The sequence below is a fragment of the Protomyctophum bolini genome, assembly GCF_963924005.1.
Source record: "Protomyctophum bolini genome assembly, chromosome: 9".
In the NCBI taxonomy this organism is placed as follows: Eukaryota; Metazoa; Chordata; class Actinopteri; order Myctophiformes; family Myctophidae; genus Protomyctophum; species Protomyctophum bolini.
Genome location: NC_137870.1, coordinates 45143953 through 45170707, shown reverse-complemented (window position 1 = coordinate 45170707; position 26755 = coordinate 45143953). Strand labels below are relative to the sequence as shown.

At 49.9% G+C, this 26755-nt stretch overlaps 1 protein-coding gene across 1 annotated transcript in view; it reads left to right on the top strand.

The window, feature by feature from the left end:
* Positions 1 to 877: 877 nt before the first annotated feature.
* The window catches only part of LOC308321907 (uncharacterized protein), a gene marked incomplete at its 3' end in the record, with an annotated part of 38484 nt that continues 12606 nt past the window's right edge, over positions 878 to 26755 (top strand). Inside the window, exon 1 of the mRNA XM_080773000.1 lies at positions 878 to 1292. Coding sequence (XP_080629126.1) covers positions 962 to 1292 — 331 coding nt within the window. The 5' untranslated portion in view covers positions 878 to 961. The remainder of the gene's footprint in view (positions 1293 to 26755) is intronic.

Below are 26755 nucleotides of genomic sequence, written 5' to 3'. Positions count from 1 at the left end.
TCCCCAGTGCCTGCCCAGTGTCCCCCAGTGCCTCCCCAGTGTCTCCAATAGCAATACAAATTAATCTTAATTTATTATTCTAATTATTTGCTCTCATCCAGTGCTAATGAAAAAAAATCCTATATATAAAAAAAAAAAAAGGGTTGTTTTTTTTGTTTGTTTTTTGCTTGAGGCAGGCGGGCCACATAAAATGATATGGCGGGCCGTATACGGCCCGCGGGCCGTAGTTTGGGGACCCTGCCCTACCCCATCACACATGAATAAATGCACATGCGCACGCATGCATTCATTCACACATTGTTTGATTATCCCATTTTGGGGCGGGAACCCCTTTTGGTGTTTTAAACATTATGTTATAATTTAGCTATTGAAAAATAGCAGATCTACAAGCTCATAGCGCGCCACCGAGTGGCGCGCTACAAGCTTGTAGGTCTGCTATTTTTGAAAAATCGTGAAAATGAAACATTTTTTTTTCATAACAAACGTTTTTAACTCAAATCTTTGCCTCTGGGGAGGTCCCTGGAACAACATATTTTCAGATGAGGGTCTCGGAGGCAGTTTTGGGGGTCCTTGACATGAAATATTGAGTGATATAGGCCTAGAAACATAGGTATTTCAGAAAACTGTCAGGATTTAGAAGACATTTTCTTCAGGCCTAAATGGGTTAAAACTCCTTATTGCTTATCATCATTGTGTAACTTTGTAACTTGGTGTTGGTTCTCCATTCGTGTGAGGGTTGTGTAACTTTGGACAGATGTAGAAGCTACAGATAAACTGTGGTCACCTCTAGTTTCCGTTTACGTGCTAACTCACACAACCTGTGAGTTAGCACATCCTGTGTTTGAGAATTTAGGTTTAGTACATCCTGCCAAAACCAGCCACAGGCTGACATGGTGATATTTTTGCTAAGCTAGTTATGGTTATATAGTTCATACAACGTAGTTACTATTTATTTGTACTCATGGCTCAAGGCTCTCATACTTCTATGGAATTAGATATTTATGCCAAGCCAGACATGACAAAGAAGGAGAGAAAGAGAGATGGAGACACAGAATCAGATATTTATGCCGAGCCAGACATGACAAAGAAGGTGAGAAAGAGAGATGGAGACACAGAATCAGATATTTATGCCGAGCCAGACATGACAAAGAAGGTGAGACAGAGAGATGGAGACAGAGGACAGAGGGTAGATTGGGAGGAGAGAGTGGTGGAAATCTACCAGAGTGTGGACGACTGCGTCCCTGGAACACAGCAGGACATGACGGACAACGCAGCAGGAAGACAGGCTCAGGGTGAGTTTGATAAAGTTGTGAATCCTTGTCAAGGTCCCTTTTCTCTTTTTAACATGTAAAAAGAATACTACGACCGTCTGTCCTTAATTCAAGAAAAGATTATTCAGATTTCATACAGAATTTCTTGCAGCACAAAACATATGATAAGTGCACATTCTTATGGCCTGGCTCTATAAGGCCATAACAAAAAAGGTTGAGAGCCCATGGCAGACCAGACCGGAGGCAACTAAAAAGTGTTTTATTAACAAACAAATGAATTAAATCATGAAACTTAAGTTTCCAACTCATAATGGCATGCTGCCCAAAACGCAGCCTGTGAAAGAATGGAGAGAGAGCATAGTGGAAGCATGGTCTGGATGAGGAAGACACCGGCCAGCCAGGCCAGGTGTCTCCCTTCCTCCCATTGCCTCTGTCTCCACCCTGCACTGCAATAGAGCGCCGCAGTCCCTCCCCCTTTCAGAAAAACGAGTGGCCCAGGAAATCAAAACCCAATGCATTCTCCCATAGGCACTTAGGCATTTAATTTATTTAAAGACGGTTACGCCGCGGACAAAGCAAACTCGGATCGTGACAAATCATGACAATGAACACAATGTTTTGGGCCGATCAAATAATTTATAAGACGAAAAACAAAACAAATAGTGTTGTCTCCTGACTTTCTTTTCTTCTTTCTAATGATTCACGATCCGAGTTGGCTTTGTCCGCGGCGTAACCGTCTTTAAATAAATTAAATGCCTAAGTGCCTATGGGAGAATGCATTGGGTTTTGATTTCCTGGGCCACTCGTTTTTCTGAAAGGGGGAGGGACTGCGGCGCTCTATTGAGCACCGAAGTCTGACGTCAATATCGGTAGAGGGTACGCTAATGAGAAAACGCTAATGTTACTACTACTGAATTTGTTACATTTTCGCTAGAAGCAGACTGTATGATATATGAGTGACTGACTGTTGCAAACGATACAGAGACACCTCCCTGACAATAACGCAGAGACAGCTTGTTTATTTTTGGACCACAACGCTTATAGTAGACGATAATTATTAAGATCACCCCATGTTATTCTCCATAGAGAAATTACTTCCACGAACCAGGGGAATCGAAGGGATGAGCGAGTTACGTCAGGACTTCGGTAGGGTTGGGATTCGTTAGGATTTTTACGGTTCCGAATCCTTCCCGGATCCCTCTTAACGGTTCCGGTTCCTAACGGTTCCCTTAACGGATCCCAATATAATTTTTTCCCATTTTTTTCTGACATAGATTATGCTTATATTATAACTAACCTAACCAAGTACATAATAAACACAAATTCATTAATTCAATTATTGAAAATGCTCTTTACAATTATGAGGTGGCACTATTATTTTAATTTCACCACCACCAGCTAGCCACCACAACAATATCATTGTTGCAATTTGTACTGTATATTGCAATTTGTACTGTATATTAAATATACAGTACATACACATTGCAATAATGATATTGTTGTGGTGAAAAATGTTGTCTTTAATGTTCAGATTAATTTAATATGACCCTAATGGAAACAAATAGTGCTTTCTTGGATTATAAAATCCTCTTAGCAGACCTAAGACCCTGAACTGTAGGCTACGTTCCAGTGCTTTTTTCTGCAAACTGTTTATAAAGTAATCAATCTATGGAGGTATATGCACCTAAACGCTGGGCTCAACAGTCACGCGATTAATTTAGAGACAAATCAAAAGCAGTTGAGTTGCTTATAAGTTGTAAAAAATAAGTGCAGACAAATTGATTTGGCTATATTTAACGTGATTCATATAATATCAGACAGAAGGACGTCGAGTCATTGGCGGTCTAAATTAACACCATTAACAACAGTTGTACAACACGCCTAATGAAAAGCTCTGTAGAAGTTTAGTAGTTTTTATTTTCTTCAAAACCCAATGCATTCTGCATTCTCCTATAGGCACTTAGGCATTTCATTTATTTAAAGACGGTTACGCCGCGGACAAAGCAAACTCGGATCGTGACAAATCATGACAATGAACACAATGTTTTGGGCCGATCAAATAATTTATAAGACGAAAAACAAAACAAATAGTGTTGTCTCCTGACTATCTTTTCTTCTTTCTAATGATTTGATCGGCCCAAAACATTGTGTTCATTGTCATGATTTGTCACGATCCGAGTTGGCTTTGTCCGTGGCGTAACCGTCTTTAAATAAATTAAATGCCTAAGTGCCTATGGGAGAATGCATTGGGTTTTGATTTCCTGGGCCACTCGTTTTTCTGAAAGGGGGAGGGACTGCGGCGCTCTATTGAGCACCGAAGTCTGACACCAATATCGGTAGAGGGCACAAATCCACAGGTTCATGTACTTTTTATTTGCATTATAAATTTATAATCCCCATAGGGGGATTTTAGATCGCCTCATATAAGAACTGTGTTTGAAAAATAAACATGTCATCCCGGCCGCTTCACTCATATGGATATGAAGAATCAACTGACTGAGAGAAAATGCTAATGTTACTGCTACTGAATTAGTTACATTTTCGCTAGAAGCATATATGAGTGACTGACTGTTGCAAACGATACAGAGACACCTCCCTGACAATAACGCAGAGACAGCTTGTTTATTTTTGGACCACAACGCTTATAGTAGACGATAATTATTAAGATCACCCCATGTTATTCTCCATAGAGAAATTACTTCCGCGAACCGGGGGAATCGAAGGGATGAGCGAGTTACGTCAGGACTTCGGTAGGGTTGGGATTCGTTAGGATTTTTACGGTTCCGAATCCTTCTCGGATCCCTCTTAACGGTTCCGGTTCCTAACGGTTCCCTTAACGGATCCCAATATAATTTTTTCCCCTTTTTTCTGACATAGATTATGCTTATATTATAACTAACCTAACCAAGTACATAATAAACACAAATCCATTAATTCAATTATTGAAAATGCTCTTTACAATTATGAGGTGGCACTATTATTTTAATTTCACCACCACCAGCTAGCCACCACAACAATATCATTGTTGCAATTTGTACTGTATATTGCAATTTGTACTGTATATTAAATATACAGTACATACACATTGCAATAATGATATTGTTGTGGTGACAAGTCTTTAATGTTCAGATTAATTTAATATGAAGGACCCCTTACCCTAATGGAAACAAATAGTGCTTTCTTGGATTATAAAATCCTCTTAGCAGACCTAAGACCCTGAACTGTAGGCTACGTTCCTGTGCTTTTTTCTGCAAACTGTTTTTTATAAAGTAATCAATCTATGGAGGTATATGCACCTAAACGCTGGGCTCAACAGTCACGCGATTAATTTAGAGACAAATCAAAAGCAGTTGAGTTGCTTATAAGTTGTAAAAAATAAGTGCAGACAAATTGATTTGGCTATATTTAACGTGATTCATATAATATCAGACAGAAGGACGTCGAGTCATTGGCGGTCTAAATTAACACCATTAACAACAGTTGTACAACACGCCTAATGAAAAGCTTAGAAGTTTAGTAGTTTTTATTTTCTATTACGTTACTACTAGCCTGGGGAAAGTGAACGAGCCTTGCATCATCCTCGTACCCCGCCGGCTGTGGTGGAGCTGCGGGAGTGCAGGCACGGCTTTCCGCATGGCTCTCAAACGCGATGTGCCTACTGTAGATTATTCTCGTGAGTTGTGGACTCGTGTAGACATATTGATTTTGAGATGTTTCCTCGTGGACGTGGTGCAACTGGTAGCCTACAAGTTGCAACAACCTTTGCAGGGAACTATAGCATCGCATTTATTCCAATTTGCGTGCTCAGTCTCAGAGTCATTTCCCTCTCTGTTAACTACACTTTGGAGATCTCTTCGACATACTGACCCACTTGCTCCGCGGCGGTCGCTGAATGCACAGAACAGTGGGCGTATCCTCCCCGACCCCACTCACTCATGTAGGTGGGGTGACGTCACCACAGGCTCTGCTTGCATGTGTGGTAAGGTGGTATTGCTTAAGGTAGCCAACTACGCCACCTGGGGAATTGCGCCCCAGGAGATATTTACTAAATGCAATACTGGACACCCGGAGCACGTAATGACTCCCAAACACAGGTTCAATATACAGTATAATTAGGCAAGGCAGAAACGTGGATAACCAATATACAAAAATGTCTTTATTAAATTAATTGGTTTTAACAATATAAAAGTTATAAAAACAGTCAATCAAGTAGGTATTTCATGTAGCAAGAATACAGTTCAATAAATAAGGTCTAAAGTGCTATACGGGTTATAAAGTGCTAGAGCATGGAGATATATTATATATATGCAATACACAAATACATTTATATATATATATATATATATATCTATATCACACCACTACAAGCCAGTACCGGGGGGGAGGAGGCGAGCTGGCAGGCTCACCTATCCAGGGTGGTGGCAATATGCAACACAGCAACTCAAAATAAAGCACAACACAACAAACTCAAAGAAAAGGGCTTTACCACCACCACTGGACGGCTGTACTCTGCTCCAGCGTGGCTGTCCCCGGTACCGGTCCTGTAAGAAGGATAGATAGATTAGCTTGTCGCAGGGGCAAGTATAGGGTACAGGATAATAACAGTGATCTCTCTCCGGCCTATAGTGGGCCTAGTTGTAATATATATAATACAGCACTAAGTATCTATATATATATATATACACACACAAGCCAATATAGAGAGGAATATGTTATAATAGGTAGAATATAGAAGACGGCCGCTATGGGCTACAATCAAGAGGGCATTGAGTCAAACGATCAACCAGAGGACCACTCGTAGCCGTGGGTTGCGCCTTCTCACACACTACAGTCCAAGTGTGGATCGAATGCTTAGGTGCAGCAAAGCAGCAGGTGTGGTGCCGGCCCCGCGTTAATGATACCAACGTGCACTGGCGTTGTACCCACTGCAGCGGTAGCCAGGTAAAGCAGTATACTAGGTGGCGCGGTGCTGTTTCACCACACGCCACGGGATAGCAGGGGAAAGCGTACGTAGCTTCAAGGCTGCACTGAAGTGCGAACCAAGCGCGCCACGGGACAGCTCTTAGACGAACAAGGTGCGGGAGGAATGACTCAAACCCGTAGAGCCTGTGTCACCCACCAGCAGTGTAGAGGGGAGAGACAGACAGCTGACAAACACGGCCGACGCGTCACCTTATAAAGCCGCTGATACAATCTAGCCCTAATCAGTGGGCGGAGGATGGGACGTGACAGCGTGGGAACGCTCACGCCCATCCTGCCACAATCCGTCCCCTCCATTTGCATCGTCGACCCGACGATGGCTAACTCCATGGTCTGTGCAAAGCGTAGACAGCATTAGATGCCGACGTGGACCCCCTATCCACAGCCTGTGGAAGGTGGTAACGGTTCGAATGCTGGCCCGCTGTAGACCTCACTGTTCTCCGGACTGCCTCGCTATTCTCGTCAGATCTAGGGAGTGGAAGTAACCTGCTGGACTCTAAGTCCACAGGCACAACCGCAGATGTTTCGAGAGCCACCAGCACAGTGGGGGCTGAATCCTTCCGATTCGGATCAGCTTCCGCACACTCTGGACTCACCTGTCTATCTTCGTTAATAAGCGGTTCGTCTAACTGAGGAACGGCGGGTTCTAGGTCCAACTGCCCCGTAGGGCTCTCTTCTGGGATAACAGGCTCAGCCAGGATGGAATCTGGTTGGCCAGAAGGACACAGGGAAGATGGATCTACGGGCAAAGACAAAGGGGCCTGGGGTACTTCTGATGTCAGAACAAACCAGTCGCCATCGTTGTGATCGTCACCCACCTGAGGAGGTGACTGTTCTACCCGTTGGTCGCTTGGAGAGTTACTGGTGGCGGACTCTTTCCCAATTCGGAGTTTGAGGAGTGAGCGATGAATATGCTTCACTTGGCTCGGTTCCTTCACCGGTGCAATAGTGTACACGGCCCCCCCAGGCTTGGGGGCTTTAATTACCCTATAGACCTCGGGATGCCATAAGTCATGAATTTTGTGGCGGCCTCTCACGCTAAGGTCCCGGAGATAAACCAGCTGGCCCTCCTCCAAGGACGGGTCCCGGACTTTTGGGTCATGAAGCGCTTTTCTCCGATCTGCCGCAATCTTCAGCCGATCCCGAGCCCCCTCAAAGGCTATCTGCAGCCGATTCTGATGTTCGGTGACCCAAGCGTTTACACTGCCTGCTATCGGTTCAGGGACCCTCCCTAACAGGAAGTCCACCGGTAGACGTGGTTCCTGACCAAACAGTAAGTAATGAGGAGTCTCCCCTGTGGCCTGGTGGGGGGTGGTGTTGTAGCAAAATAGCATCTGCGGGAGGTAGTCAGCCCAATCAGTCTTACGGAAGGATGGCAGTGTGCGCAAGAGGTTGTGTAGAGTTCGATTGAATCGTTCACACTGTCCGTTGCCAGCAGGGTGGTACGGTGTAGTCCGAGACTTCTGAATCCCGTACAGACTACAGAGCTGTTGGATGAGAGATGCTTCAAAGTTTCGGCCCTGATCCGAGTGAATGCGACCAGGGACCCCGAATTTATAAAACCATTCATTGACCAGTACTTGCGCCACCGTGGATGCCCGTTGGTCCCTAGTGGGAATGGCCAGCGTGTATTTGCTGAACACGTCAGTTATGACCAAGACGTTTTCGTGACCTGACCGGGAAGGTTCCAAGATGGTGAAGTCAATCGCCACAATGTCGTTGGGCCGTGAAGCAAGAAGGTGACCCATGAAGCTTCGTGCAGCCGGTCTGGTATCCTTTGCTACCTGACACCGCTCACATTCCAGGCACCACTGGGCCACATCAGCGGACACTCCCGGCCAATAACACCGCTGACGGACTAACTCTGTGGTTCGCTCGACACCCTGATGTCCATGTTGCTGGTGTAACTGTGTCAGAACGTCCTTCCTCAGGACCTCAGGCAGAACCAACTGATGTGTCTCCTCCGCCCCATCCGGGCGGAAGACCTTACGGTATAGCACACCTTCTCTCTCCACCAAGCGATCCCATTGGCCAAGCAGTGTTGTTGCTGGTTTAGACAATAATTTGCGTTCCGCAGGGCTTGGGCGTGTCCCCTGCCTCCAGTGAACTAGAATTTCTTGAATGACCGTATCCCCAGCCTGCAAGGTCTGCAAGTCGGATAAGCTATGGCCAGGCAAAGCTGTAATGGTCGCCTGAGTTGCCTGAACTGGTTGCTCCGGTGGTACAGACATCCGCAGCACAGTTGGAAGGGTGGTACCAGGAATCAACTCCTGTAGCTCTGTCGCCCCTGCTGGGTGTTGTCGAGACAGTGCGTCCGCATTCCCATTGCTCCTACCCGAGCGATATTTCAGCTCGAAGTCGAATGGCGCCAGTTCGCTGGCCCAACGCTGCTCCACTGCACCGAGTTTGGCTGAAGATAGATGCGCCAGTGGGTTGTTGTCTGTATAGACAATACAACGATGCCCCAGCAAGTACTCACGGAATTTCTCGGTCATGGCCCACTTGAGCGCTACAAACTCTAACTTCATGGAGCTATAGTTCGTCATGTTGCGCTCAGTGGGGCGGAGGCCCCGGCTGGCGAAAGCCACTGGGCGCACTTTGCCCTCCTGCTCCTGGGATAGGACAGCACCCAATCCGCTGTGGCTGGCGTCCACTTCCAAGATGAAAGGCAAGGAGAAGTCAGCGTAAGCCAGGACAGGCGCAGATGTAAGCTTCCTCTTCAAGGCTTCAAAGCTTGATTGGCACTGCTCCGACCATAGAGAAGGAAAGTTCTGTTCTGACACTTTAAGGGAAGCCCTCTTGGACTTTGTCCCTGCCAGTTCAGCTACCAGTGCATGCAGAGGTGCTGCCATTTTGGCAAACCCCTCTACAAAACGGCGGTAGTAGCTGGCAAAGCCCAGGAATGAGCGCAACTCTGAGACCGTGGCTGGTTGACTCCAGTTGGCGACAGCCTCAATTTTCCCGGGGTCTGTGGAGACTCCCTGGCCGGAGATCACATGGCCCAAGTAGTGAACTTCACGTTGGAAGAAAGCACACTTCGACAGCTTGGCCTTCAAGCCCTCCCGTTGCAGCCTGCCAAGAACGAGGTCCATCCGCTCCAAGTGTTGAGCCACGGTGGAGGAGAAAATGACAATATCGTCAAGATAAAGAAGTAAAGTTTGACAGTTCTGATCTCCAAACAAGCGTTCCATCAGGCGCTGAAAAGTCCCCGGGGCATTGCAGAGTCCGAATGGCATTCGATTCCATTCGAAGAGGCCAAATGGGGTGCAGAATGCAGTCTTCTGACGGTCCTTTTCAACGACCGGAACTTGGTTGTACCCGCTGGCCAAGTCCATAGCCGAGAACCAGCGAGCTCCCGTCAATGCATCCAGTGACTCCTCGATCCGGGGAAGCGGGAATGCGTCCCTCCTCGTCTTTGCATTTAGCCGTCGGTAGTCAACGCACATGCGGAGACTACCATCTTTCTTCTTCACCAAGACGATGGGAGATGCATATGGACTGCTACTCTCCCTGATAATATGTGACTCCAGCAGCTGGTTTATATGGGCCTTTGCAACCTCGTATTCGGAGGGAGGCATGCGCCGATGTCTCTGGCGAACTGGGGCATCGTCCAGTAACGGGATCTCGTGGGAGATCAAGTCCGTACAGCCCAAGTCCCCTTCATGGGCCGAGAACACTCCGCTGTACTTCCGCAGCAGGGCTCTAGCCGGTCCTTGGTCTTCACTCGACAGAGCACTCAGATCCAGAGCCTCAATCTGGTCTGTTATGGAAGTACCCCCGGTTTGGGAAGAGATGGTCGCTGTGACTGATCCCTCCTCGATGACACCCGACGGCAAGGTAATCACCTGAGTGCTGCTCACTTGGCCCAAGACAACCCGTGGGTAAAGCAACACGTCAGTGGTTCCCACATTGACTACTGGGACATAGACCGTGCCCCGAGTCACTGTAAGTAAGGCTGGAGAAGCCAACAACCCAGCAGGTAGACCAGACTCCGGGGGTTCGAAGAAGACCGAGGTGGGAACTTCATGGTCTGTACATGTCGCCGCGACCAGCCTCATCATGCCCCCTGGGATGCGCCATGCGTGCCTGCCACGAACCTTTACCTTCCCCAGGTCAAACCTAGCTGGTTGAGTTTCCGCCCTGTGGCATCGTTGTAAAGCATCTACGATGGGACTGGGGGCCTGCAATACTGGCAGTGATTTAAAGAGTGCATCCCCGTGCTGGCCAAAGAGCTCACGATAGCGACGAACCATGACGTTCATTCCCAGGACCCCAGGAGCCTGGGAAGCAAGAGTTGTTGGAGGGTCTCTGACGATTAGTATTCCGCACTTCGGCACGATCTTCCCACAAAGCTCTACGTCCAGCTCCATGTAGCCGACATAGGGGATAGGGAGACCATTAGCAGCACTCAGCCGCAACCAGTGACACGATCGTAGGCGATCCTGGCCCCATGGCTCGAAGTTCTGTACAAAGAAGGACTCAGTTATTGTGGACACCATGGATCCAGTGTCGATCAAGCAAGGCACCAGTCTCCCCCCAATACAAACATCCAAATGCGGACAAGATGACATTAAGCTTGATATTGTACCCGCATTAATAAGACCTCTTGAGCCATTAGGGTCCCCACCCGAACTACGGCTCTGTAGTTCAGGGGGTGCTAGTTTTCCGCCTGTGCGTGGGGGAACGATGGCCTGTCCCTACCTGATGATGGAGCCGGTGCCACACACTCTCTAGCTAAATGGCCGGGCTGTTGGCACCTCCTACAGATCACCGGACCACCACGTGATGTCCGACTAGGCTGCGGAGTGTCATATCGGAGTGCCATTGCCTGAGTGAGCTGGTTTATCTGCTCCTGTTGTTTTTTTAGCATGTCCTTCAATTCACTAAACTCCTCCCTGGTGAGCTGAGATGAGTTACCGCCTGATGGACGCTGTGGACCGCTGTGAACCGCATACTGGATGCCATGTGCCGAGGGGACGGAATAGCTACGGCCCCTTGCCCCCCCTGGCATGCCCTCCCGCTCCCAGCGGATCGCTTCCTCTCTAACCTCCAATAGGGTACTGGTTGGACACCGACGTACTAATTGTTTCAACTCCCGTCGAAGGGAGCTCTCTAGGACATGTTCCGTGAACTGGTCTCTCAACAAGGCCCCTGCATTAGCCATGCCGGCCGGTGAGCGCTGTCTGACTCTCTCCATTAAACTCAGAAGAGCAAGAGAAAATTCCTGTAACGTTTCTCCATCTTGCTGTTTCCTGCAGAAAAATGCCTCCTGTAAAGCTACGTAGGACTGTGAGCACCCGTACATGTCTTTTAAAATGCCAATAATTCTATTGGGGTCCTCCCTCTCCGCAGCAGGGCGATGTCTTATCTCCTCCCGTGCCTCCCCCTCCAAGTGGTCAAACAGAAAAAAAGCTTGGTCTATGGCCGAAAGATAGCGAGCACGCATGCAAGCCTGTGCCTCCTCAACCCATTCATTTATACTTGCACCTGACCTGCCGTTAAAATACGGGCACTTTCTATCTCGCGGCACAAAGACCAACCTCTCTGGTGCAATAGCACTGGCCCCTCCCAAAGGTGGTGCCAAAGTGGAAGGAACTGACACCTCAGAGGAGATAATACTACTACTACCTGGTTGTGCATCTCTCTGTTCCTGCCTCAGCGAACTATTATCCGCCCTTAGCTGCGCTACCAGGTCCCTGAGCTCTTGTAGCTCAGCCTCCGAAGCCATGATGGGAACAGAAAAATGTCAAGACTTACGACCAATTGGAGTAGTACCCAACCCGTATACCGTGGAAACCAGGGAGCCAATTCAGGTGACCACGGGGTGCTCTCACGTCCCACCACCACACACTGCTGCTTTGCTTCAGACTGGAAAAAAAAAAGAACAAATTAACCACAATCCACACCATACACTCCCAGTTTTTTTTTTCCACAGGAACCACTGTTCCAAACAGAAAAGGAAAAGAAAACAAATTAACACGTCTCTGCCAAGCCTATTTCTAATTTGTAAGTCCTGCCGACCCACGCCAAATGTGGTAAGGTGGTATTGCTTAAGGTAGCCAACTACGCCACCTGGGGAATTGCGCCCCAGGAGATATTTACTAAATGCAATACTGGACACCCGGAGCACGTAATGACTCCCAAACACAGGTTCAATATACAGTATAATTAGGCAAGGCAGAAACGTGGATAACCAATATACAAAAATGTCTTTATTAAATTAATTGGTTTTAACAATATAAAAGTTATAAAAACAGTCAATCAAGTAGGTATTTCATGTAGCAAGAATACAGTTCAATAAATAAGGTCTAAAGTGCTATACGGGTTATAAAGTGCTAGAGCATGGAGATATATTATATATATGCAATACACAAATACATTTATATATATATATATATATATCTATATCACACCACTACAAGCCAGTACCGGGGGGGAGGAGGCGAGCTGGCAGGCTCACCTATCCAGGGTGGTGGCAATATGCAACACAGCAACTCAAAATAAAGCACAACACAACAAACTCAAAGAAAAGGGCTTTACCACCACCACTGGACGGCTGTACTCTGCTCCAGCGTGGCTGTCCCCGGTACCGGTCCTGTAAGAAGGATAGATAGATTAGCTTGTCGCAGGGGCAAGTATAGGGTACAGGATAATAACAGTGATCTCTCTCCGGCCTATAGTGGGCCTAGTTGTAATATATATAATACAGCACTAAGTATCTATATATATATATATACACACACAAGCCAATATAGAGAGGAATATGTTATAATAGGTAGAATATAGAAGACGGCCGCTATGGGCTACAATCAAGAGGGCATTGAGTCAAACGATCAACCAGAGGACCACTCGTAGCCGTGGGTTGCGCCTTCTCACACACTACAGTCCAAGTGTGGATCGAATGCTTAGGTGCAGCAAAGCAGCAGGTGTGGTGCCGGCCCCGCGTTAATGATACCAACGTGCACTGGCGTTGTACCCACTGCAGCGGTAGCCAGGTAAAGCAGTATACTAGGTGGCGCGGTGCTGTTTCACCACACGCCACGGGATAGCAGGGGAAAGCGTACGTAGCTTCAAGGCTGCACTGAAGTGCGAACCAAGCGCGCCACGGGACAGCTCTTAGACGAACAAGGTGCGGGAGGAATGACTCAAACCCGTAGAGCCTGTGTCACCCACCAGCAGTGTAGAGGGGAGAGACAGACAGCTGACAAACACGGCCGACGCGTCACCTTATAAAGCCGCTGATACAATCTAGCCCTAATCAGTGGGCGGAGGATGGGACGTGACAGCGTGGGAACGCTCACGCCCATCCTGCCACAATCCGTCCCCTCCATTTGCATCGTCGACCCGACGATGGCTAACTCCATGGTCTGTGCAAAGCGTAGACAGCATTAGATGCCGACGTGGACCCCCTATCCACAGCCTGTGGAAGGTGGTAACGGTTCGAATGCTGGCCCGCTGTAGACCTCACTGTTCTCCGGACTGCCTCGCTATTCTCGTCAGATCTAGGGAGTGGAAGTAACCTGCTGGACTCTAAGTCCACAGGCACAACCGCAGATGTTTCGAGAGCCACCAGCACAGTGGGGGCTGAATCCTTCCGATTCGGATCAGCTTCCGCACACTCTGGACTCACCTGTCTATCTTCGTTAATAAGCGGTTCGTCTAACTGAGGAACGGCGGGTTCTAGGTCCAACTGCCCCGTAGGGCTCTCTTCTGGGATAACAGGCTCAGCCAGGATGGAATCTGGTTGGCCAGAAGGACACAGGGAAGATGGATCTACGGGCAAAGACAAAGGGGCCTGGGGTACTTCTGATGTCAGAACAAACCAGTCGCCATCGTTGTGATCGTCACCCACCTGAGGAGGTGACTGTTCTACCCGTTGGTCGCTTGGAGAGTTACTGGTGGCGGACTCTTTCCCAATTCGGAGTTTGAGGAGTGAGCGATGAATATGCTTCACTTGGCTCGGTTCCTTCACCGGTGCAATAGTGTACACGGCCCCCCCAGGCTTGGGGGCTTTAATTACCCTATAGACCTCGGGATGCCATAAGTCATGAATTTTGTGGCGGCCTCTCACGCTAAGGTCCCGGAGATAAACCAGCTGGCCCTCCTCCAAGGACGGGTCCCGGACTTTTGGGTCATGAAGCGCTTTTCTCCGATCTGCCGCAATCTTCAGCCGATCCCGAGCCCCCTCAAAGGCTATCTGCAGCCGATTCTGATGTTCGGTGACCCAAGCGTTTACACTGCCTGCTATCGGTTCAGGGACCCTCCCTAACAGGAAGTCCACCGGTAGACGTGGTTCCTGACCAAACAGTAAGTAATGAGGAGTCTCCCCTGTGGCCTGGTGGGGGGTGGTGTTGTAGCAAAATAGCATCTGCGGGAGGTAGTCAGCCCAATCAGTCTTACGGAAGGATGGCAGTGTGCGCAAGAGGTTGTGTAGAGTTCGATTGAATCGTTCACACTGTCCGTTGCCAGCAGGGTGGTACGGTGTAGTCCGAGACTTCTGAATCCCGTACAGACTACAGAGCTGTTGGATGAGAGATGCTTCAAAGTTTCGGCCCTGATCCGAGTGAATGCGACCAGGGACCCCGAATTTATAAAACCATTCATTGACCAGTACTTGCGCCACCGTGGATGCCCGTTGGTCCCTAGTGGGAATGGCCAGCGTGTATTTGCTGAACACGTCAGTTATGACCAAGACGTTTTCGTGACCTGACCGGGAAGGTTCCAAGATGGTGAAGTCAATCGCCACAATGTCGTTGGGCCGTGAAGCAAGAAGGTGACCCATGAAGCTTCGTGCAGCCGGTCTGGTATCCTTTGCTACCTGACACCGCTCACATTCCAGGCACCACTGGGCCACATCAGCGGACACTCCCGGCCAATAACACCGCTGACGGACTAACTCTGTGGTTCGCTCGACACCCTGATGTCCATGTTGCTGGTGTAACTGTGTCAGAACGTCCTTCCTCAGGACCTCAGGCAGAACCAACTGATGTGTCTCCTCCGCCCCATCCGGGCGGAAGACCTTACGGTATAGCACACCTTCTCTCTCCACCAAGCGATCCCATTGGCCAAGCAGTGTTGTTGCTGGTTTAGACAATAATTTGCGTTCCGCAGGGCTTGGGCGTGTCCCCTGCCTCCAGTGAACTAGAATTTCTTGAATGACCGTATCCCCAGCCTGCAAGGTCTGCAAGTCGGATAAGCTATGGCCAGGCAAAGCTGTAATGGTCGCCTGAGTTGCCTGAACTGGTTGCTCCGGTGGTACAGACATCCGCAGCACAGTTGGAAGGGTGGTACCAGGAATCAACTCCTGTAGCTCTGTCGCCCCTGCTGGGTGTTGTCGAGACAGTGCGTCCGCATTCCCATTGCTCCTACCCGAGCGATATTTCAGCTCGAAGTCGAATGGCGCCAGTTCGCTGGCCCAACGCTGCTCCACTGCACCGAGTTTGGCTGAAGATAGATGCGCCAGTGGGTTGTTGTCTGTATAGACAATACAACGATGCCCCAGCAAGTACTCACGGAATTTCTCGGTCATGGCCCACTTGAGCGCTACAAACTCTAACTTCATGGAGCTATAGTTCGTCATGTTGCGCTCAGTGGGGCGGAGGCCCCGGCTGGCGAAAGCCACTGGGCGCACTTTGCCCTCCTGCTCCTGGGATAGGACAGCACCCAATCCGCTGTGGCTGGCGTCCACTTCCAAGATGAAAGGCAAGGAGAAGTCAGCGTAAGCCAGGACAGGCGCAGATGTAAGCTTCCTCTTCAAGGCTTCAAAGCTTGATTGGCACTGCTCCGACCATAGAGAAGGAAAGTTCTGTTCTGACACTTTAAGGGAAGCCCTCTTGGACTTTGTCCCTGCCAGTTCAGCTACCAGTGCATGCAGAGGTGCTGCCATTTTGGCAAACCCCTCTACAAAACGGCGGTAGTAGCTGGCAAAGCCCAGGAATGAGCGCAACTCTGAGACCGTGGCTGGTTGACTCCAGTTGGCGACAGCCTCAATTTTCCCGGGGTCTGTGGAGACTCCCTGGCCGGAGATCACATGGCCCAAGTAGTGAACTTCACGTTGGAAGAAAGCACACTTCGACAGCTTGGCCTTCAAGCCCTCCCGTTGCAGCCTGCCAAGAACGAGGTCCATCCGCTCCAAGTGTTGAGCCACGGTGGAGGAGAAAATGACAATATCGTCAAGATAAAGAAGTAAAGTTTGACAGTTCTGATCTCCAAACAAGCGTTCCATCAGGCGCTGAAAAGTCCCCGGGGCATTGCAGAGTCCGAATGGCATTCGATTCCATTCGAAGAGGCCAAATGGGGTGCAGAATGCAGTCTTCTGACGGTCCTTTTCAACGACCGGAACTTGGTTGTACCCGCTGGCCAAGTCCATAGCCGAGAACCAGCGAGCTCCCGTCAATGCATCCAGTGACTCCTCGATCCGGGGAAGCGGGAATGCGTCCCTCCTCGTCTTTGCATTTAGCCGTCGGTAGTCAACGCACATGCGGAGACTACCATCTTTCTTCTTCACCAAGACGATGGGAGATGCATATGGACTGCTACTCTCCCTGATAATATGTGACTCCAGCAGCTGGTTTATATGGGCCTTTGCAACCTCGTATTCGGAGGGAGGCATGCGCCGATGTCTCTGGCGAACTGGGGCATCGTCCAGTAACGGGATCTCGTGGGAGATCAAGTCCGTACAGCCCAAGTCCCCTTCATGGGCCGAGAACACTCCGCTGTACTTCCGCAGCAGGGCTCTAGCCGGTCCTTGGTCTTCACTCGACAGAGCACTCAGATCCAGAGCCTCAATCTGGTCTGTTATGGAAGTACCCCCGGTTTGGGAAGAGATGGTCGCTGTGACTGATCCCTCCTCGATGACACCCGACGGCAAGGTAATCACCTGAGTGCTGCTCACTTGGCCCAAGACAACCCGTGGGTAAAGCAACACGTCAGTGGTTCCCACATTGACTACTGGGACATAGACCGTGCCCCGAGTCACTGTAAGTAAGGCTGGAGAAGCCAACAACCCAGCAGGTAGACCAGACTCCGGGGGTTCGAAGAAGACCGAGGTGGGAACTTCATGGTCTGTACATGTCGCCGCGACCAGCCTCATCATGCCCCCTGGGATGCGCCATGCGTGCCTGCCACGAACCTTTACCTTCCCCAGGTCAAACCTAGCTGGTTGAGTTTCCGCCCTGTGGCATCGTTGTAAAGCATCTACGATGGGACTGGGGGCCTGCAATACTGGCAGTGATTTAAAGAGTGCATCCCCGTGCTGGCCAAAGAGCTCACGATAGCGACGAACCATGACGTTCATTCCCAGGACCCCAGGAGCCTGGGAAGCAAGAGTTGTTGGAGGGTCTCTGACGATTAGTATTCCGCACTTCGGCACGATCTTCCCACAAAGCTCTACGTCCAGCTCCATGTAGCCGACATAGGGGATAGGGAGACCATTAGCAGCACTCAGCCGCAACCAGTGACACGATCGTAGGCGATCCTGGCCCCATGGCTCGAAGTTCTGTACAAAGAAGGACTCAGTTATTGTGGACACCATGGATCCAGTGTCGATCAAGCAAGGCACCAGTCTCCCCCCAATACAAACATCCAAATGCGGACAAGATGACATTAAGCTTGATATTGTACCCGCATTAATAAGACCTCTTGAGCCATTAGGGTCCCCACCCGAACTACGGCTCTGTAGTTCAGGGGGTGCTAGTTTTCCGCCTGTGCGTGGGGGAACGATGGCCTGTCCCTACCTGATGATGGAGCCGGTGCCACACACTCTCTAGCTAAATGGCCGGGCTGTTGGCACCTCCTACAGATCACCGGACCACCACGTGATGTCCGACTAGGCTGCGGAGTGTCATATCGGAGTGCCATTGCCTGAGTGAGCTGGTTTATCTGCTCCTGTTGTTTTTTTAGCATGTCCTTCAATTCACTAAACTCCTCCCTGGTGAGCTGAGATGAGTTACCGCCTGATGGACGCTGTGGACCGCTGTGAACCGCATACTGGATGCCATGTGCCGAGGGGACGGAATAGCTACGGCCCCTTGCCCCCCCTGGCATGCCCTCCCGCTCCCAGCGGATCGCTTCCTCTCTAACCTCCAATAGGGTACTGGTTGGACACCGACGTACTAATTGTTTCAACTCCCGTCGAAGGGAGCTCTCTAGGACATGTTCCGTGAACTGGTCTCTCAACAAGGCCCCTGCATTAGCCATGCCGGCCGGTGAGCGCTGTCTGACTCTCTCCATTAAACTCAGAAGAGCAAGAGAAAATTCCTGTAACGTTTCTCCATCTTGCTGTTTCCTGCAGAAAAATGCCTCCTGTAAAGCTACGTAGGACTGTGAGCACCCGTACATGTCTTTTAAAATGCCAATAATTCTATTGGGGTCCTCCCTCTCCGCAGCAGGGCGATGTCTTATCTCCTCCCGTGCCTCCCCCTCCAAGTGGTCAAACAGAAAAAAAGCTTGGTCTATGGCCGAAAGATAGCGAGCACGCATGCAAGCCTGTGCCTCCTCAACCCATTCATTTATACTTGCACCTGACCTGCCGTTAAAATACGGGCACTTTCTATCTCGCGGCACAAAGACCAACCTCTCTGGTGCAATAGCACTGGCCCCTCCCAAAGGTGGTGCCAAAGTGGAAGGAACTGACACCTCAGAGGAGATAATACTACTACTACCTGGTTGTGCATCTCTCTGTTCCTGCCTCAGCGAACTATTATCCGCCCTTAGCTGCGCTACCAGGTCCCTGAGCTCTTGTAGCTCAGCCTCCGAAGCCATGATGGGAACAGAAAAATGTCAAGACTTACGACCAATTGGAGTAGTACCCAACCCGTATACCGTGGAAACCAGGGAGCCAATTCAGGTGACCACGGGGTGCTCTCACGTCCCACCACCACACACTGCTGCTTTGCTTCAGACTGGAAAAAAAAAAGAACAAATTAACCACAATCCACACCATACACTCCCAGTTTTTTTTTTCCACAGGAACCACTGTTCCAAACAGAAAAGGAAAAGAAAACAAATTAACACGTCTCTGCCAAGCCTATTTCTAATTTGTAAGTCCTGCCGACCCACGCCAAATGTGGTAAGGTGGTATTGCTTAAGGTAGCCAACTACGCCACCTGGGGAATTGCGCCCCAGGAGATATTTACTAAATGCAATACTGGACACCCGGAGCACGTAATGACTCCCAAACACAGGTTCAATATACAGTATAATTAGGCAAGGCAGAAACGTGGATAACCAATATACAAAAATGTCTTTATTAAATTAATTGGTTTTAACAATATAAAAGTTATAAAAACAGTCAATCAAGTAGGTATTTCATGTAGCAAGAATACAGTTCAATAAATAAGGTCTAAAGTGCTATACGGGTTATAAAGTGCTAGAGCATGGAGATATATTATATATATGCAATACACAAATACATTTATATATATATATATATATATCTATATCACACCACTACAAGCCAGTACCGGGGGGGAGGAGGCGAGCTGGCAGGCTCACCTATCCAGGGTGGTGGCAATATGCAACACAGCAACTCAAAATAAAGCACAACACAACAAACTCAAAGAAAAGGGCTTTACCACCACCACTGGACGGCTGTACTCTGCTCCAGCGTGGCTGTCCCCGGTACCGGTCCTGTAAGAAGGATAGATAGATTAGCTTGTCGCAGGGGCAAGTATAGGGTACAGGATAATAACAGTGATCTCTCTCCGGCCTATAGTGGGCCTAGTTGTAATATATATAATACAGCACTAAGTATCTATATATATATATATACACACACAAGCCAATATAGAGAGGAATATGTTATAATAGGTAGAATATAGAAGACGGCCGCTATGGGCTACAATCAAGAGGGCATTGAGTCAAACGATCAACCAGAGGACCACTCGTAGCCGTGGGTTGCGCCTTCTCACACACTACAGTCCAAGTGTGGATCGAATGCTTAGGTGCAGCAAAGCAGCAGGTGTGGTGCCGGCCCCGCGTTAATGATACCAACGTGCACTGGCGTTGTACCCACTGCAGCGGTAGCCAGGTAAAGCAGTATACTAGGTGGCGCGGTGCTGTTTCACCACACGCCACGGGATAGCAGGGGAAAGCGTACGTAGCTTCAAGGCTGCACTGAAGTGCGAACCAAGCGCGCCACGGGACAGCTCTTAGACGAACAAGGTGCGGGAGGAATGACTCAAACCCGTAGAGCCTGTGTCACCCACCAGCAGTGTAGAGGGGAGAGACAGACAGCTGACAAACACGGCCGACGCGTCACCTTATAAAGCCGCTGATACAATCTAGCCCTAATCAGTGGGCGGAGGATGGGACGTGACAGCGTGGGAACGCTCACGCCCATCCTGCCACAATCCGTCCCCTCCATTTGCATCGTCGACCCGACGATGGCTAACTCCATGGTCTGTGCAAAGCGTAGACAGCATTAGATGCCGACGTGGACCCCCTATCCACAGCCTGTGGAAGGTGGTAACGGTTCGAATGCTGGCCCGCTGTAGACCTCACTGTTCTCCGGACTGCCTCGCTATTCTCGTCAGATCTAGGGAGTGGAAGTAACCTGCTGGACTCTAAGTCCACAGGCACAACCGCAGATGTTTCGAGAGCCACCAGCACAGTGGGGGCTGAATCCTTCCGATTCGGATCAGCTTCCGCACACTCTGGACTCACCTGTCTATCTTCGTTAATAAGCGGTTCGTCTAACTGAGGAACGGCGGGTTCTAGGTCCAACTGCCCCGTAGGGCTCTCTTCTGGGATAACAGGCTCAGCCAGGATGGAATCTGGTTGGCCAGAAGGACACAGGGAAGATGGATCTACGGGCAAAGACAAAGGGGCCTGGGGTACTTCTGATGTCAGAACAAACCAGTCGCCATCGTTGTGATCGTCACCCACCTGAGGAGGTGACTGTTCTACCCGTTGGTCGCTTGGAGAGTTACTGGTGGCGGACTCTTTCCCAATTCGGAGTTTGAGGAGTGAGCGATGAATATGCTTCACTTGGCTCGGTTCCTTCACCGGTGCAATAGTGTACACGGCCCCCCCAGGCTTGGGGGCTTTAATTACCCTATAGACCTCGGGATGCCATAAGTCATGAATTTTGTGGCGGCCTCTCACGCTAAGGTCCCGGAGATAAACCAGCTGGCCCTCCTCCAAGGACGGGTCCCGGACTTTTGGGTCATGAAGCGCTTTTCTCCGATCTGCCGCAATCTTCAGCCGATCCCGAGCCCCCTCAAAGGCTATCTGCAGCCGATTCTGATGTTCGGTGACCCAAGCGTTTACACTGCCTGCTATCGGTTCAGGGACCCTCCCTAACAGGAAGTCCACCGGTAGACGTGGTTCCTGACCAAACAGTAAGTAATGAGGAGTCTCCCCTGTGGCCTGGTGGGGGGTGGTGTTGTAGCAAAATAGCATCTGCGGGAGGTAGTCAGCCCAATCAGTCTTACGGAAGGATGGCAGTGTGCGCAAGAGGTTGTGTAGAGTTCGATTGAATCGTTCACACTGTCCGTTGCCAGCAGGGTGGTACGGTGTAGTCCGAGACTTCTGAATCCCGTACAGACTACAGAGCTGTTGGATGAGAGATGCTTCAAAGTTTCGGCCCTGATCCGAGTGAATGCGACCAGGGACCCCGAATTTATAAAACCATTCATTGACCAGTACTTGCGCCACCGTGGATGCCCGTTGGTCCCTAGTGGGAATGGCCAGCGTGTATTTGCTGAACACGTCAGTTATGACCAAGACGTTTTCGTGACCTGACCGGGAAGGTTCCAAGATGGTGAAGTCAATCGCCACAATGTCGTTGGGCCGTGAAGCAAGAAGGTGACCCATGAAGCTTCGTGCAGCCGGTCTGGTATCCTTTGCTACCTGACACCGCTCACATTCCAGGCACCACTGGGCCACATCAGCGGACACTCCCGGCCAATAACACCGCTGACGGACTAACTCTGTGGTTCGCTCGACACCCTGATGTCCATGTTGCTGGTGTAACCTGTGTCAGAACGTCCTTCCTCAGGACCTCAGGCAGAACCAACTGATGTGTCTCCTCCGCCCCATCCGGGCGGAAGACCTTACGGTATAGCACACCTTCTCTCTCCACCAAGCGATCCCATTGGCCAAGCAGTGTTGTTGCTGGTTTAGACAATAATTTGCGTTCCGCAGGGCTTGGGCGTGTCCCCTGCCTCCAGTGAACTAGAATTTCTTGAATGACCGTATCCCCAGCCTGCAAGGTCTGCAAGTCGGATAAGCTATGGCCAGGCAAAGCTGTAATGGTCGCCTGAGTTGCCTGAACTGGTTGCTCCGGTGGTACAGACATCCGCAGCACAGTTGGAAGGTGGTACCAGGAATCAACTCCTGTAGCTCTGTCGCCCCTGCTGGTGTTGTCGAGACAGTGCGTCCGCATTCCCCATTGCTCCTACCCGAGCGATATTTCAGCTCGAAGTCGAATGGCGCCAGTTCGCTGGCCCAACGCTGCTCCACTGCACCGAGTTTGGCTGAAGATAGATGCGCCAGTGGGTTGTTGTCTGTATAGACAATACAACGATGCCCCAGCAAGTACTCACGGAATTTCTCGGTCATGGCCCACTTGAGCGCTACAAACTCTAACTTCATGGAGCTATAGTTCGTCATGTTGCGCTCAGTGGGCGGAGGCCCCGGCTGGCGAAAGCCACTGGCGCACTTTGCCCTCCTGCTCCTGGGATAGGACAGCACCCAATCCGCTGTGGCTGGCGTCCACTTCCAAGATGAAAGGCAAGGAGAAGTCAGCGTAAGCCAGGACAGGCGCAGATGTAAGCTTCCTCTTCAAGGCTTCAAAGCTTGATTGGCACTGCTCCGACCATAGAGAAGGAAAGTTCTGTTCTGACACTTTAAGGGAAGCCCTCTTGGACTTTGTCCCTGCCAGTTCAGCTACCAGTGCATGCAGAGGTGCTGCCATTTTGGCAAACCCCTCTACAAAACGGCGGTAGTAGCTGGCAAAGCCCAGGAATGAGCGCAACTCTGAGACCGTGGCTGGTTGACTCCAGTTGGCGACAGCCTCAATTTTCCCGGGGTCTGTGGAGACTCCCTGGCCGGAGATCACATGGCCCAAGTAGTGAACTTCACGTTGGAAGAAAGCACACTTCGACAGCTTGGCCTTCAAGCCCTCCCGTTGCAGCCTGCCAAGAACGAGGTCCATCCGCTCCAAGTGTTGAGCCACGGTGGAGGAGAAAATGACAATATCGTCAAGATAAAGAAGTAAAGTTTGACAGTTCTGATCTCCAAACAAGCGTTCCATCAGGCGCTGAAAAGTCCCCGGGGCATTGCAGAGTCCGAATGGCATTCGATTCCATTCGAAGAGGCCAAATGGGGTGCAGAATGCAGTCTTCTGACGGTCCTTTTCAACGACCGGAACTTGGTTGTACCCGCTGGCCAAGTCCATAGCCGAGAACCAGCGAGCTCCCGTCAATGCATCCAGTGACTCCTCGATCCGGGGAAGCGGGAATGCGTCCCTCCTCGTCTTTGCATTTAGCCGTCGGTAGTCAACGCACATGCGGAGACTACCATCTTTCTTCTTCACCAAGACGATGGGAGATGCATATGGACTGCTACTCTCCCTGATAATATGTGACTCCAGCAGCTGGTTTATATGGGCCTTTGCAACCTCGTATTCGGAGGGAGGCATGCGCCGATGTCTCTGGCGAACTGGGGCATCGTCCAGTAACGGGATCTCGTGGGAGATCAAGTCCGTACAGCCCAAGTCCCCTTCATGGGCCGAGAACACTCCGCTGTACTTCCGCAGCAGGGCTCTAGCCGGTCCTTGGTCTTCACTCGACAGAGCACTCAGATCCAGAGCCTCAATCTGGTCTGTTATGGAAGTACCCCCGGTTTGGGAAGAGATGGTCGCTGTGACTGATCCCTCCTCGATGACACCCGACGGCAAGGTAATCACCTGAGTGCTGCTCACTTGGCCCAAGACAACCCGTGGGTAAAGCAACACGTCAGTGGTTCCCACATTGACTACTGGGACATAGACCGTGCCCCGAGTCACTGTAAGTAAGGCTGGAGAAGCCAACAACCCAGCAGGTAGACCAGACTCCGGGGGTTCGAAGAAGACCGAGGTGGGAACTTCATGGTCTGTACATGTCGCCGCGACCAGCCTCATCATGCCCCCTGGGATGCGCCATGCGTGCCTGCCACGAACCTTTACCTTCCCCAGGTCAAACCTAGCTGGTTGAGTTTCCGCCCTGTGGCATCGTTGTAAAGCATCTACGATGGGACTGGGGGCCTGCAATACTGGCAGTGATTTAAAGAGTGCATCCCCGTGCTGGCCAAAGAGCTCACGATAGCGACGAACCATGACGTTCATTCCCAGGACCCCAGGAGCCTGGGAAGCAAGAGTTGTTGGAGGGTCTCTGACGATTAGTATTCCGCACTTCGGCACGATCTTCCCACAAAGCTCTACGTCCAGCTCCATGTAGCCGACATAGGGGATAGGGAGACCATTAGCAGCACTCAGCCGCAACCAGTGACACGATCGTAGGCGATCCTGGCCCCATGGCTCGAAGTTCTGTACAAAGAAGGACTCAGTTATTGTGGACACCATGGATCCAGTGTCGATCAAGCAAGGCACCAGTCTCCCCCCAATACAAACATCCAAATGCGGACAAGATGACATTAAGCTTGATATTGTACCCGCATTAATAAGACCTCTTGAGCCATTAGGGTCCCCACCCGAACTACGGCTCTGTAGTTCAGGGGGTGCTAGTTTTCCGCCTGTGCGTGGGGGAACGATGGCCTGTCCCTACCTGATGATGGAGCCGGTGCCACACACTCTCTAGCTAAATGGCCGGGCTGTTGGCACCTCCTACAGATCACCGGACCACCACGTGATGTCCGACTAGGCTGCGGAGTGTCATATCGGAGTGCCATTGCCTGAGTGAGCTGGTTTATCTGCTCCTGTTGTTTTTTTAGCATGTCCTTCAATTCACTAAACTCCTCCCTGGTGAGCTGAGATGAGTTACCGCCTGATGGACGCTGTGGACCGCTGTGAACCGCATACTGGATGCCATGTGCCGAGGGGACGGAATAGCTACGGCCCCTTGCCCCCCCTGGCATGCCCTCCCGCTCCCAGCGGATCGCTTCCTCTCTAACCTCCAATAGGGTACTGGTTGGACACCGACGTACTAATTGTTTCAACTCCCGTCGAAGGGAGCTCTCTAGGACATGTTCCGTGAACTGGTCTCTCAACAAGGCCCCTGCATTAGCCATGCCGGCCGGTGAGCGCTGTCTGACTCTCTCCATTAAACTCAGAAGAGCAAGAGAAAATTCCTGTAACGTTTCTCCATCTTGCTGTTTCCTGCAGAAAAATGCCTCCTGTAAAGCTACGTAGGACTGTGAGCACCCGTACATGTCTTTTAAAATGCCAATAATTCTATTGGGGTCCTCCCTCTCCGCAGCAGGGCGATGTCTTATCTCCTCCCGTGCCTCCCCCTCCAAGTGGTCAAACAGAAAAAAAGCTTGGTCTATGGCCGAAAGATAGCGAGCACGCATGCAAGCCTGTGCCTCCTCAACCCATTCATTTATACTTGCACCTGACCTGCCGTTAAAATACGGGCACTTTCTATCTCGCGGCACAAAGACCAACCTCTCTGGTGCAATAGCACTGGCCCCTCCCAAAGGTGGTGCCAAAGTGGAAGGAACTGACACCTCAGAGGAGATAATACTACTACTACCTGGTTGTGCATCTCTCTGTTCCTGCCTCAGCGAACTATTATCCGCCCTTAGCTGCGCTACCAGGTCCCTGAGCTCTTGTAGCTCAGCCTCCGAAGCCATGATGGGAACAGAAAAATTTCAAGACTTACGACCAATTGGAGTAGTACCCAACCCGTATACCGTGGAAACCAGGGAGCCAATTCAGGTGACCACGGGGTGCTCTCACGTCCCACCACCACACACTGCTGCTTTGCTTCAGACTGGAAAAAAAAAAGAACAAATTAACCACAATCCACACCATACACTCCCAGTTTTTTTTTTTCCACAGGAACCACTGTTCCAAACAGAAAAGGAAAAGAAAACAAATTAACACGTCTCTGCCAAGCCTATTTCTAATTTGTAAGTCCTGCCGACCCACGCCAAATGTGGTAAGGTGGTATTGCTTAAGGTAGCCAACTACGCCACCTGGGGAATTGCGCCCCAGGAGATATTTACTAAATGCAATACTGGACACCCGGAGCACGTAATGACTCCCAAACACAGGTTCAATATACAGTATAATTAGGCAAGGCAGAAACGTGGATAACCAATATACAAAAATGTCTTTATTAAATTAATTGGTTTTAACAATATAAAAGTTATAAAAACAGTCAATCAAGTATGTATTTCATGTAGCAAGAATACAGTTCAATAAATAAGGTCTAAAGTGCTATACGGGTTATAAAGTGCTAGAGCATGGAGATATATTATATATATGCAATACACAAATACATTTATATATATATATATATATATATATCTATATCACACCACTACAAGCCAGTACCGGG